This window comes from Sturnus vulgaris, chromosome 24 (genome assembly GCF_052056855.1).
Source record: "Sturnus vulgaris isolate bStuVul1 chromosome 24, bStuVul1.hap1, whole genome shotgun sequence".
In the NCBI taxonomy this organism is placed as follows: domain Eukaryota; kingdom Metazoa; phylum Chordata; class Aves; order Passeriformes; family Sturnidae; genus Sturnus; species Sturnus vulgaris.
The window spans coordinates 7100064-7113874 of NC_142266.1; the positions used below are offsets into that span (position 1 = coordinate 7100064).

Genomic DNA, 13811 nt, shown 5'->3' on the forward strand with positions numbered 1-13811 from the left:
CTTTACCAAGCCATGGCATTCACCCAGCAGGAGCCGGGCACGGAGGCACACGGGGACAAACTGCCACCCACATTTCCGCTGCTGTTGTCCCAACGCTGGTTTAACTTCTCCCCACCGGCTCTGGATGGGTGCAGCTCACAGCCAGGCCTGCAAGGCTGGGACCTTCCTGGCACACTGAAAATTGAGTTTTCTACAGGGCAACAGCATCCTCACCCAGGTTTATATCCTTCAAAACAGTGACAGCAGCTGGACTTGGGCATTTTGAGGAGGTTTAAGGTCTAGAAAAACTTTAGCTCCAGGGAGAGGGACAAGGAGCTAAACATAACTCACTCTCATCAGCCATGCTTTTCCCAGATTCCTTCAGCTGCTACAAGGCGCTGGATGCCATGAATAGCTGGGTTAGGAGGGGTCAGTGCCAGGGGACTTCTGCAGTAGAATCCTCCCAGTTAACATCTGCGTGCTGCAAAGGGAGCCTCCACACTGCTGGATGCACATGGATGCGCTGGAGCAGAAGGGACTCAGGGCGATGCAAAGAGACAGTGCCTCAAACCCAAAATAAGGCTCCAGTTGCTCTCCCAGCTCCTCAGCCCCAACCACAGCACTCAGCATTCAATTCCAGCTCCTGCTGGCTCTCGAAGCCTTGGGGAGAGTTAAACCTGAGCCAGCCTGAGGTGAGCACAGACACAGTCCCCAGGCAGAGCGATGCCAATCGCCCTTCCCAGGAAGGGCAGATTTCCTACCGGGAACACGGGCAGGAAAGACAAACAAAAGCTTTTCAGGAAATAACCTGTTGGTCTCCACTCGGACAGCAGGGAGGAGTAATTGCAATTAGCACTGATTACTACCGGGCTTTGCAAAGCCAGACAAAAGTGACAGTGCTCTCAGCACACGCCAGCACCAGGCACTGTCACCTCTTCCCAGCACACACAGACACCATTCCCACCAGGATCCTCCTCACACCCAGCTCCCGGGAGCAGCTGGAGCTGGAGGAGCTGTTCCTTGCAAACTCCCCCCAGGGACCGAGGCTGCTGTGGGAAAAGTGTTCCCAAGGGAAACTGAGGCACTAGCAGGGCTGGAAACACCAGCTCTTGTCTTTAAAGGCCTGTGTGTGCTTAAATCTGTGCCCCTGGTGTGTGTGCTGTTACATCTCCAGCAGCGGGGTGGGAAGCTGCCTTCTCTCCAAATCCCTCATTAAGATTTAGCATGTCGTGACTCCAAAATGCAGAATAATTCCAGGCACTGGAAATAAACTGCGGCCACGGGGTGTCTGCTCTGCAAATGTGTGTCTTGCACAAGAAAAGGGAACTCTTTCCCCAGCAGCACCCTCTGCTAAGTGGGATTTAAGTGCTGTCCCTGGAGGTCGATTGTACTGCAACTTTCTGGAGACAAAGACCTCGGATGCTGAGATGTTTGTGAGTCACTCCAAGAAAACTGCGTGTGTTCTCTTCTGACTAAAAAAGTGCTTTGCGTTCTTCAACTTTCCACTCAAAACACCCTCCCCAACTTCAAATGAGCCTCAGTCGTGCCCTTTTTCTGCAGGCAGGTTCTGGGAAGGAACCCCATGACATGGGGTGATGTAACACCAGATTTTTGAACCCCCAGAGGTGACACACCACCAGTTCATCCTCACTGCTCCACTCCAAGCAAGGGCCAGCCCTGGATCTTGCCTTTTCCAGGAAACAGGCAGCAGCGAGTGTGTGCACGCCCATCTGCTGAGCTTTTAGTTTGGTTTTGTCCTTCCCAAGCAGAAGCACACGAGTTCTGCTGCCCCAGGAAAGAGCCAAAGAGGGGAACATGACAAGATTTAACACACAACTGGAGGACCTTGTAAAATCAGAGTGGTCTGTGAGATATTACACCATGGAGAACAGATGGTGGTACCTCGGGAGTGTGAGGATCAACCAGCACCACTTGGGTCAGCTCAAACCATCCCTGCTCCTCTGCTGCTCCCTCGGGGGTCTGGCCCTAATCTCCAAACACTGCCCAAATCATCAAAACTACACCAGTAGTTTTGAGTCCCAATGGGTGAGAAGAAGCTGCTGCTGACTCAGGCAGCCCAGTGGGGACAGGGGGATGAGGTGTAACCCAGCTCCAGCTCCACTCAGCAAGGCTGTGTTTTCACAGAGTATTCCGTGTGGATTTCGGGTTTTATTTGAACAAATTAGACCTTGGGGACCCAAAGCAGAAGAAAAAAATTAAAAGAAACCGAATGTTTACCAGGCAGCTGCAGTAATTCATCCCCTTTTTTGCTCTTCCTCTGTTGGTGCCCACAGCTCCAACGATGCTGGAGCAAAGGACCAAGCCCTGCATGACCTGGGGCAGGCTCAGAGCCCCCATCACCTCTGCACCTACAGCCAAAACCTGGCCTTGCAGGGGGGAAAAGGGGAAGGCTTCTGTTAAAGAAGTATTTATTTGCATTTAATAATGAACATCTGGTTTGCACAGGATACCTGTGTCTCTTCTGCACAAGAGAGGCTGCAGTCCCCCTGTGCCACAGGATTATTGTCACCTCAAGAATGACCCTCTGCCCTCCACCACCACCTGGTTTTCCCTTCTCAAACCACAAAGGAGATTATTTAGCTACACTAATTGCAGACAAAAGACTTGTCCTCCACATCTCTCAAGGGATCTCCAGCATCTCTGGGTGTGGTGGACAAGCTGTGATTGGGCAATTTTGGGAGAAAGGATGTGAACCAAAGAGGCCAAATATCGACACAAACCACCCCAGGTCACCTGGAGGTCTCAGGGGAGGAACAATTCCATGGCATCTCCCTGAAAGCCAGGCCAGGGCCTCTGGCTGCCACAGGACCTGCAACACCCACATCCCAAATTCCACCTGCAGCCTGTGTGGGCAGCCAGCCCTTCCCTGACCCCGGCATCAGGTCTCCCAGCCTTTGTTGATAAAATGGCATGAAACAAAAGCTTTGGCTCCTGAGGGCCTGGAGGTCCAGAAGCTGCCACAGGCAGCAGGGTCCCTGCAGGGAGCCAAGCCATGGCTGCAGTGGAGTGTAATCCTGCCTTAATGCACATCAGGGCTCACCAGGGAGGAATGGCTGTGATTACAGACCTGTTCTGCTTTTCCCACTCCATCACCATCCCATATTTCACAGCAGGAACCTTTCACTCTTCCAGCCATAATTAAACTAATGGTTTTCTCAGATCCATGGAGGGAACAGTTTGGATGTTTTTTAGCTCAGACACCCGCAACGTGCAGATCAGAGAGGGAAAAATAAATGCCATGGCTGTTCTTTCTGAGATGGCAAAGCAGGGGAAGACAGAACCAGAGCATGTGTTTGGATCATCCCCCAATAAGGGAGTGGGAATGCAACAAGTCTGCATTGGAAGAGCCTGATTAAATTCATTGTCACGACAATTTATACTTCTGTGGCACCAGCTGCAGCCGCACTTCAAAATCCTTTCCCAACAGTCATTCAGCAAGGCCCAGCTCCCCTGGAACAGCTCCTGACACAAGTGGGGGCACTGGGGTGATCTCAGAGCTCTCACCACCACAGTGTCTGCAGTCAACACGTGATAAGCCAGGTTGGAAGACAAACATTCCCACCAGGAACAAGACAAACATTTCCCTGGGGCTCAGTGAGGGAACCAGGATCAGCCAGCAGCAGGATCCAGCAGGAGCTGCCCCTTCCACCAGCCCAGCTCTGCCAATGGCCAGCCCAGCACAGCCAGCCCAGTACAGCCAGCCCAGCACAGCCACCCTCTGTGGCAGCAGGGTGACAGACACAACTCTAGCACGCTCATCCCACAGTCACACACCGAATTCCCAACACCACAGCATTTCTGGGAATGTTCCTTGCTGTCCCATGCCCACCCTTGCAGGTGGCACTGGCAGAGCTGTCCCCAGGCTTTGCTCTGGGGTGTTTCTGCTGTGTCTGCTCTCAAGATCCAGTTCTTCCATCCAGAGCCACCACAGCAGGTTTCCTACCCTGCTTATCAACCCTCACACAAAGGAATCCTCAAGTTTCCCAACTAGCAGGGCTCTGTAAGACCTCGGGGTGGCCCCTCCAAGAGCCACGATTTCAGGGCAGGGATGTGGGCTGATAAAAACATTTGAAAAGCACCCAGGTGTTTAAGCACCCAAGAGTTTTAGCACCCAAATCTCGCTGCCAGCCAGCAGCCAGCAGCTTCTACAAACGTTCCTCTCTCTGGCCATTTTGAAATTGTCTCCTCTCCTCCAGGCACAGGAGCCACCCTCCGTGTCCTGTGAGGCTCCACAACCCCACCTGCACCCAGCATGTCCTGCCCTTCTCTCGCAGCTATCACCAGCTCACAGGCTCCGAGAGCTGCCTTAATCTCGCTCCTCGCCAGGCGCAGCAGTGCTGGGGACCATCGGGGCTCTCCAAAGGAGTCACAGGCACGGGCACTGTGCTGGCACAGCGGGCTCAGATGTGACACCAAAGCGTGTCCCCACCTGACCCACCCTGGCACAGCTCTGGGCTCCCTCTGCTCTGAGCACAGACACTGTCCCCGGCTTGCTTTACAACAAGGACACAGAGGGGACACAGAGGGGACACAGAGGGGACACAAAGGGGACACAGAGGGGACAGTTCTGTGAGCGCCAGGCTGGCACTGGCAGCTGTCACTCAGTCTGGAGGGGCAGGGAACACCCCAGACACAAGAGGGCTGCCGAGGGGGAAGAAGAGACAGAGCAGTGACTCAGTGAGTGCCACAGGCTCCAAGCGCAGCGAGCAGTGTGTGGTGAGGAAGGAGCTCGGCTGCCCCGTGGGGACCCTGCAGTCCCTGCCTGCACACAGGGAACCTGTCCCCACGTCCTGGTCTGGCTGAGCTGGAGCTCACCTGCCCCACAGCGGCCCTCAGGGTGGCTGGGAGCGGGCTGGTAACACCCTGAGCTTTGGCTGCTGCCCCCAGCATCAGAGCTGCCCCCAGCATCCAGCCCTCACCAGGAGCTGGGGGTGGGCAGCAGCCTGGGAGGGGACACTGCTGGGACTGCCCCAGGCTGACCAAAGGGATGTTCCACACCACAGAAAAGCACAGAGTAAAGAGGAAGAGAGGGTGGGCAGCTCTGATTACGACATCTCCTTTCCGGAGCAGCCACTGTGCTCCTGAAGGTACTTCCCAGGAAGTGGCTGGACATCATCTGCTGATGGGAAGTAGAGAATAAATCTTTTGTTTCCCTTTGTTTCTTCACATGACCTTTGCTTTTGCTTTATTACACTGCCTTTATCTTGATCCATGAGGTTTTTTTCCATCCTGGTTTCTCCTGCAGAGTAGGGAAGTGATAGAGCAGCTTGGTGGGCACCAGGAGTCACAGAATCATGGAATGGTTTGGGTTGGAAGGGACCTTAAAGCCCATCCAGTTCCACACCCCCACCCCAGGCAGGAACACCTTCCACTGTCCCAGGCTGCTCCCAGCCCTGTCCAGCCCGGCCTTGGGCCCTTCCAGAGATGGGGCAGCCACATCTGCTCTGGGCACCCTGTGCCAGGGCCTCCCCACCTTCTAAGTTATTTCTTTCTCTTATCTAATCTAAACCTGCCTTCATAAAACCACTTCCCCTCGTCCTGGCACTACAGGCCCGGGTATGAAGCCTCTCTCCATGTGGGGGACACGGACTCCCAGAGGAAAGAAGGAAAGGCACCAGCCAACTTTCAAACCTTGGGCTCAAGACATGAATTTCAGGTTCCTTTCCAGCCAAGGTGAACGCACATACCCTGTGATTTCCCTGAGCTGGTGGTGGAGTGGCCAGGATGCTCCGGGGAGGCTGGGAAGCCGTTTGGTGCAGACAGACACCAGGACATGCCTCAGTGGAAGGTGGCTAGTGGAATATGACTCTCTGCTTTCTGGCTTTGGCCAGTGTGGGCTTTGGAGACACAGCTCTTCTCCAAGGTGGGCAGGAGCTGGTGCTCACCACAGGGCTCTGCCTGCTGGGCCCCAGCAAAGGCACTGCTGACCACAATCTGATATCTGCATTCCTGACTCACTCCTTCCCTTTCCCCTGAAACCAGCAAGTATTTACAGTCAAACTTAATTTCCCCTAAACTCTCTGGGAGCCTGGGAGCTGAAAGGTCTCAGAATGAGGAAAGCAGGTTCTCCTGCTGGGAAACCCCTGAGCTTCCCAACCACTCCCTGGGCACGGTGTGAAGGAACCCTTAGGATATCCCTGCAGAAGGGCACAGAGAGCTCCTCACTGGGTGTTTTGTGAAGGTCTGACCTTCTGCAACAATACAACAGGTTGAATCAATGTCTGGTTGCAACCTGCAGCTGCAAAGGTTTCTCCTGGCAAAGTCAGGCCACCACCAGACCTGACCTGCACATGGTTGTAGCTGCCCCTCACTCCCTCTTCCCCTACACAGCCTTAAAATACCATGTGAGTATGCACTAAAGCAGCCAGCACCAGCTTCCCCTTCTCCACTGGGATTAACAAAGCAGAACAGCCCATGCCTGCAGGACATGCTGGGGAGACACCTCCCTCTGTGCCCTGTCAGGTGAGGAATCCTCCAGAAACCAACATTCTGAGGCATTTTACAGAAACTGCAGCAAGAGGGGAAGGGCCCAACTCACACCTTTGATTCCCCAAACAAACACAGTGAGAGCTGCTGGAGAAAGGACAAACCCCCTCGATGGGACAAGAGGAGGATGCATTTAGGTCTGAAGAGCTGTCTAAAGCATCAAGAGCAACAGGGGGAAACTGAGCAACAGCACACGCTCAGGCTGCATCTCCTGGCCTGGAGCAGAGCCCTGTGAGCACTTTTGAGCTCCTCCACACGGCCACCCTGCACTACCCCCAAGGGTGACACCCTGAAGTGACTCACAGGGTTGAAGACTCAGTTTTGTAGCAACCTGTGGCTCAATCACCAGTTTCAGCCCAGCAGAGAGAAGCTTTGAGCTGAGGAAGGGCAGTCAGGAGCTGTCATGAGGTGTCAGGAGCTGTCATGCACAGCCCACACTGCAGGAATTCCCGTTCCTGGAAAAAGAAGATGTTGGTCCCCTCAGAATTTTGCAGGATCACCCAGATGCATCAATAAATGCACACTGATAGCGTGGGGAGAAAGAGGAAGCACTGCAAACTCCTGTTCTGTTTATGAGCCCCCTTTCCCTGGAAATGAGATGCTGCAGACCCTGTCAGGTTTAGGGATCTGGAGCTGTGTGAGCCCTGTCCTGCCATTCCAGGTGGCACTGCCAGCAGTGCCCAGCTGTGTCAGAGCTATCCCTGGGTGGAAAAAGCCGATTTTGGTGCTGCTGAACAACAGCCCGTGATCCAGGGCGGGATAGACAAGGCTGGGATATGGACACGGAGCAGTGGAGGGAGCTGTACCAGCAACTTGGGAACTACCTGCCAAGGCAGCAAGATCAAGAAATGCAAAGCCCTGGAAAGGAGGCCAAGGAAAAGGGTGTCCCAGGGCAAACCTGCTGTTGAGGCTCCGTCAGAGTTGCAGGTAAGCTAAGGTGTGGATTTTGGCATAATCAGCATCTCTGGAGCTCTGCAGAGCACCTGCCACCTCCAAAGACCTTTGCCAAAGTTGCAGGGCAGCCTCTCCTAAAATACACCCCTTAAAACACACAGTCTTGCACAATATCTGTAGCACCAAAGCTGACAGCTGGCAGACACAACTTTTCCTGCAGCACAAACGAGCCCTGACTCCAGGCAAGGGTGGCAGCAGCAGTTTCCCTCAGCCTCAGTGACAGAGAGCACAGAGGGTGTCCCCCTTCACCAGTGACACAGAGCAGGGTGGCTGTCCCCATCCCCAGTGACACAGAGCAGGGTGGCTGTCCCCACCCCGTCCTTCCATCCCCGGAGCCTCTCCCTGCTGCCCATTCTCCCATTCTGGTGTTTTCCAGCACAGTTTCCCCCGTGCTCCCCGGCAGGCCCGCAGGCCATTGGCCCCTCCTTTCTCCACCAGCTTCCGTGCAGATACTCCCGATTTCCTCACTCTCTGCTCCCCGAGCAGGGCTGAAGGTGCAGTGCAACAGCCGAGCCCTGCCAAAGGAGATCTGCCTTCCCTAGGGACAGCTGAACGTGCCCCAGGTGGTTTTGGGCAATGCCAGGAAGGCACAAACGCCGTGGTTCCCACCTGGTTCCAGCCTGTCCTGACTGCCTGTCTCCCCGGCAAGCCTCCGGGTCTGAAGTGTTCTCACTCCTCCGCCTGCACGTAAATACAGCACTCAGGAGGGATGGTGGCAATGGGGCTTCACCTGCCCACACACGCTCACAGTGTGCTGAGGAGGGGACGGGATGTTTAGAGGAGCACCTGGGCAGGAAGGATCTGAACTCCTGGGGGTCTCTCACACCCTTCCAGACCAGGATAAGGCACAGTTTACAACAGGAACCAGCTTACAAAAGCAAGATTTCCCTCAGCAAGCTGGAGCACCCCATAAGTGACTGTTATTAAACCACTGATGGCGACTGAGGAGCAAAATGCAGGAGTGCAGGGCTCCCTTCCTTCCCCACCTGCTCCAAGGCAAACATTTCACCTGTCCCCTTGGCTTTATCACCCCGGATGGGACCAGGGCCAGCTCCACCTCTGCACTGCCCGAGGCTGGGGACAGCACGGCAGGGCCGAGCGGAGCGGTTACATCACAGCTTTAGGGAAATTCGGCTGGTATTGATCCAGCTGCAGAAGTTTGGAAAACACTTTGTCAACAACCCCCGCCCCGGCAGAGTGATGCTTTCCCAGAGCCGCTGACTTTCCCAGCCCCGAGCCGTTCTCTTTAATGCGGGAATCTCGGGACGCTTTGCAGCAGAGGCAAACCCACCCCGGTGTGCTGCGGAGGGGGAGGAAGGGGAGGCCGAAGCACCGGGAGGTTTTTGAGTGACTTCTCCAAGGTTACAAAAGGCATCCTGTGGTTTGGAGAGGAAGTGAGCAAACTGGATGCCTCCTCCGTAAGTGTCAAAGGGAGGAAAGCCCCGGTGCAAGCAGGGGCCAGGAGCATCTCCAGGCCCGCTCCTAGGCACGGAGCAGTCTGGGAGTGCAGGGATGCCGCTGTCCACCAGGCCCAGGACGGAGAGCCAAGGTCGTGGGGAAAGCAGTGCCCACCCCGGCCCAGCCAGCCTGGGAGGTTTGCAGATGTGCAGGAGATTTTGTCCTGGGATGTCTGGGGTGCTCCCAGCCTGGAATGTTCAGAGGGGTCTCTCCCTAGGATGCTCGAAGGGTCCCTCCTTGGGATGTTCACAGGAGTCACCGCTTGGGATGACTGGGGGTGTCTGTCTGTCCCATGCAGCTGGGGGGTCCCCGGGATGCTCAGGGGGTCCCGCCCTGGGATGCTCGCTGGGTCCTTCGTGGTAGATGCTCAGGAGGGTCGCTCCTTGGGATGCTTGGGGGCGTGTGTCCCACCTGCCCGGGGCGTGTGTCCCACCTGCCCGGGATCCCGCTCTCCGCTGCTCCGGGGGTCCCTCCTCCCCCAGGCCCTTCCCCACGGACTCGCCCCACCACGCCGCCCACCTACCCAGCTTCATGAGGCAGGCCAGGAGGATCCAGAGGGAGATCTCGAAGGGGATGCGGACGTGCGTGTAGTCGATGCCGATGACCGGGAAGGCTTTGCGGGGCTTGGCGTGCCCCTCTCCCGAGCCGTTGGCCGGCTGCTCCTTCAGCGGGTGGATGACCTCGGGGGCGGCGGGGGGCGCGGCGGTGAAGCCGGACATATCGCCGCCGGGCAGCGGCGCGGGCTGGCCCTCGGAGGTGAGCATGGGGTTGGCCTGCAGGACCTGCCCGGGCAGCAGCGGCCCCAGCAGCAGCAGCGCCCAGGGCAGGGCGCGCAGGGCCGCGGCGCCCATGGCGGCGGGCGGGGGGCGCGGGCCGGGCCGGGCCGGGCGGGCGGGGGGCGGCGGGGCCGCCGCGGCGGCGAGGGCTGGAGCCGCCCCGCCACAGCCCGAGCGGAGCTGGGGCGGCCGCGGCGCCGGGCTCGGCCCACAGAGCGGGCGGGAGGCACCGGCGGGAGGGACCGGCGGGGGCGGCGCCGGCGGCGGGCGGGAGCGGAGCGGGAGCGGGGCGGAGGGAGCGGGAGGGGATGGGGCCGGGAACGGGAGCGGCGTGAGGGGAGAGGGAGGGGATGGAGCCGAGAGAGGGAAGGGATGGGACTGGGAACGGCGTGAGGGGAGAGGGAGGGGATGGAGTGAGGGGAGAGGGAGGGGATGAGGCCGGGAATGGAGTGAGGGGAGAGGGAGGGGATGAGGCCGGGAATGAAGTGAGGGGAGACGGAGGGGATGAGGCCGGGAATGGAGTGAGGGGAGAGGGAGGGGATGGAGTGAGGGGAGAGGGAGGGGATGGAACCGAGAGAGGGAAGGGATGGGGCTGGGAACGGCGTGAGGGGAGAGGGAGGGGATGAGGCCGGGAATGGAGTGAGGGGAGAGAGGGCAGGGATGGGGCCGGGAGAGGAGTGGGGCTGCGGGCTGTGCGAGGGGAGCTCGGAGAGGGGAGAACGGGAGCTGGGGGTGCTGATGGGAAAGGGATGGGAAGGGGAAGGTGGGGTGCAGGTGTGTGAGTGGGAGGGGTGCTGGTGAAAGAGGGGGTTCAGGGGAATGGAGGGTTCAGGAGAATGGAGGGTTCAGGGGAATGGAGGGTTCAGGGAATGGAGGGTTCAGGGGTAGAGGGTGCTCATGCAAGGCTGGCACGGCTGGGAAGCACAAGAAGGGGAGCACAGAGAGAGGATCTGTGCAGGAATCAAAGAGCCCCAAAGCAAGGGCGGGGATGCCAAAGAAAAGGAGGAAAACGGGACGTGCGAGCAGGTGCAGGGGAGCAGAGGGGTGGCTCTGCTCTGTGCCCAGAGTGGGGCTGGCAGGGACATGGGGCAGTGCCCAGCACAGCCCGGCCACCCCCACCAGCCAGGGCATGGGGCACTGGCAGAGCTCCCTGGGGTGGCTGAGCAGCCTGTGCCTCCTCCGTGTTTGCTCCTTGCAGAGACACAGCCGTGCTCTGCCCGTCCTCGGTGTGCAGCAGGGGAGCTCTGGGGTGCTGGGTCTGGGGGGACAGGGGGGCCTGGTGGGCACTGGCTGCTATTCTGGATGGGGCTGTAACCCCATCTCTGCTCGCTGCCGTGGCTATGCCCTTCTGCCCGTGACCGTTTGCTCTGAGTCACCAGGAAATCTGATAAGGCTCCAATAAAACCTCTGGAGGAGCGTGGGGGGGTTGCTTGGCACTGTGGCTGGGCTCGGCCACCCTGATTTCTTGGCTCTCTTCCAGCATCCTGACTGTCACATGTGTGTGATCAGAGCAATCCAAACGAGTTTTAACCTGGTTTATTGCCTAAACTTCAGGAGCCAAGGGGCCTTTTGGCAAAAGATGCAGCCCCTAATTCTTGGGAGAGCTGCATGTGGGGAAGGCATGGGCCCTCTCCATGACATGTGGCAGCTAAACCTCGAGCTTTGAGGGTGACGTTTGCTGGTTTGCATCAGTTACATTCTGGATTTAAGCCTCCCAAAGCACTAGTGGTCAGAAGAATGTGGAGGGCAGGAGGGGAGCCCAGCAGCCCTGTGCCAGCTACGTGGGGGAAAATCATCCCCAAACGTGACCCATCAATTAAAGCAGATCATCAGCCTCAGCAGGAACCTGCTAGGTGTGTCAATTCCTCTTTTCCGCTTGGCTATGTGCTGGATGGTCAAATTAATCTGTTTTAGCAATTAAACAAGAAATCCTGAGCGTTTCTCGTGCTGAAAGGGCTTAGTCATATCTGGGTGAGAAGCCGGTGCGATGCAGTTGGTGATGTTTGGGTTGAGGCAGGACTGTGCTCTGGCAACGGGAGACTCCTTGAGGCGAAAACACGGGGGCTGCTTTGCTCTCAGGAACTGTTCCTAGAAGCTAAAACAGGTACAGTGTTCCTGTGAAATGACTGGGATGGGTTTTTCTCCCGGATCCTGTGCCCGGATCAGCCGGAGCTGTGGCAGGGTGGGGCTGGTGGTGTTTGCCAGGGGGGCATGCAGCATCCAGGGGAGGCCTCGTGGCTTTGGTAGCAGGTTCCAGCAGGATCCAGCTTGTCTTGCTTGGACAAGAGCCTGTCAGCCTGTTGGACTCTGCAAAGGATTTTGGCTGGTGCAGATTCTTGACCAAGAGGAAATTTCCTTGCTCTGGCCTGACTGTTCTAACCTGCAAACAAATCCCAGTGCAGGTCCAGGTGTCTGCAGGACAATCCACTTACAGAGTGAGATCGTGTCTGTGAAAATGCATTTGCACCCTGGGACATCCCAACTACGGCTCAGGGTGTAAAATTGAACTTTATGTGCATGTTGTGCGGTTTTTACACTGGATTTTCTTTTTTTTCTGTGTAGCATGATGGAGGATAGAAAAGGAGACAGGTGTTTATTGAAGGTGTTAAAAATGCCTCTTGTATTACTCAAGTTGTTTTCCCTTCAACACTGTAAAAAGGGGAAGCTCTCAGGCAGATTTGCGCTTTCCTTGAACTGGAAGGCCCCAGCCCTGTTCCATGAGGAACTCTCCAAGGTGTGGCTATCCTGCAGGAGCTGTGCTGCTGGGAGAACACCTTGTTTGCATTCCCCAGCTCTGAGCCTGCATCAGGAAACTCCACGCCTGGCAGGCAGAACCAGCAAGTCCTCCTTGGCTCCAGCCCTGTTATTCCTGTCAGCAGCTTGAGAAAAAATCAAGCTCCTGTGCCCCAATTTTCTCTCCATCAGCGAGAAAAACTTCCATGTCAAGGGCGTCTGAAGCCTGCCTGATTTTCTGTGTGGAGCTTTGGATCCCCATGGAGATGGCAACTGAGAAAAGAAGATAAAGCCCTTTTGTGAGGATGGATCTCGATTATTATTTGTTTAATTAAGAAGTCTGGACTGATGCAGAGGCAACCATTAACTATTACCTTCTGTAAAGAACTTTGACAACAGCTGAATGGGTTAAGGACTTGCAAGACGGAGACAAATCATTGCAGCTCTCATTTATGAGGCTGGAGGTGCTAGGAACAGTCCTCAGGCTTCCACCTGATGTCTCTGATTTAAGGGGCTTTTCCTCCTTCTTTTGGAATAATCAAGTAGCAATTTTCTTCTGCCAGGCAGCTGGGATTATCTGAGAGCCAGGGAATTAAGTTCCAAATGAAAATTTAAACTATTCATTACACTTTATTAACAGACTTCAGGAATGTTTAAATGTGGAAATAAATTATAGGGAGGTGAATTGGTAAGTTTTGATTTCTTTTACGCACATCCCCGTTTCAGGAGGGTTCATTAAGATAATTGGGACTGTCCTCAGTGTCCCCAGGGCCAGTGGCCGGGGAGGACAAGGAGAAGGGAAGGATTTTGCTAACACTGCCACCCCCTGGCTCTTTCCTGGCTCTTTCTGGGAGTTTTATTTTCCAGGCGAGGCCGGGCTCGGTGCTGCTGGACGAGCAGCTGCTCACACACTTCACTCCTGGAGTTGTGCTGCCATGAGGTTTTCTGCAGGGGCTGGGTCACAGCCTGGCTGTGCACAGGTCAGACAGTCCCAGAATGGCCTGGGGAGGCACCGGGGGATGAGAGGCTCAGAACATCTGCCCTGAGGAAAGGCTGGCAGCTCTGGGCTTGCAGCAGAGGAGCTTCAGGGTGACCTAATTGCAGCTTTCCGGTACCTCAAGGAGCCAACGAGGAAGAGGGAAAGGGATTTTTTAAAAGCGTCTGGAGTGACAGGACAAGGAGCAACAGCCTTAAGCTGGTAGAGTGTAAGTTTAGATTAGATTTTGGGAAGAAATTGTTGAGGGTGGGCAGGCCCTGGCACAAGGTGCCCATGGAAGCTGTGGCTGCCCCTGGATCCCTGGCAGTGTCCAAGGCCAGGGTGGACAGGGCTGGGAACAGCCTGGGACAGTGGAAGGTGTCCCTGCCATGGCAGAGGTGCGACAGGACCCTTCAGGGAAGAGGGAA

The 13811-nt window shown here is 56.3% G+C and overlaps 1 protein-coding gene and 1 long non-coding RNA gene across 2 annotated transcripts in view; one reads left to right on the forward strand and one right to left on the reverse strand.

Annotated features, from left to right (window-relative positions):
* The window catches only part of SLC9A1 (solute carrier family 9 member A1), a 26800-nt gene extending 17040 nt beyond the window's left edge, over window positions 1–9760 (reverse strand). Inside the window, exon 1 of the mRNA XM_014890582.2 lies at window positions 9422–9760. Coding sequence (XP_014746068.1) covers window positions 9422–9749 — 328 coding nt within the window. The 5' untranslated portion in view covers window positions 9750–9760. The remainder of the gene's footprint in view (window positions 1–9421) is intronic.
* LOC148221314 (uncharacterized) lies at window positions 9424–13092 on the forward strand. Its single transcript, XR_015808264.1, has 2 exons — window positions 9424–9654; window positions 11155–13092. It is a non-coding gene; the product is annotated as an uncharacterized LOC148221314 (long non-coding RNA).
* Window positions 13093–13811: the final 719 nt, after the last annotated feature.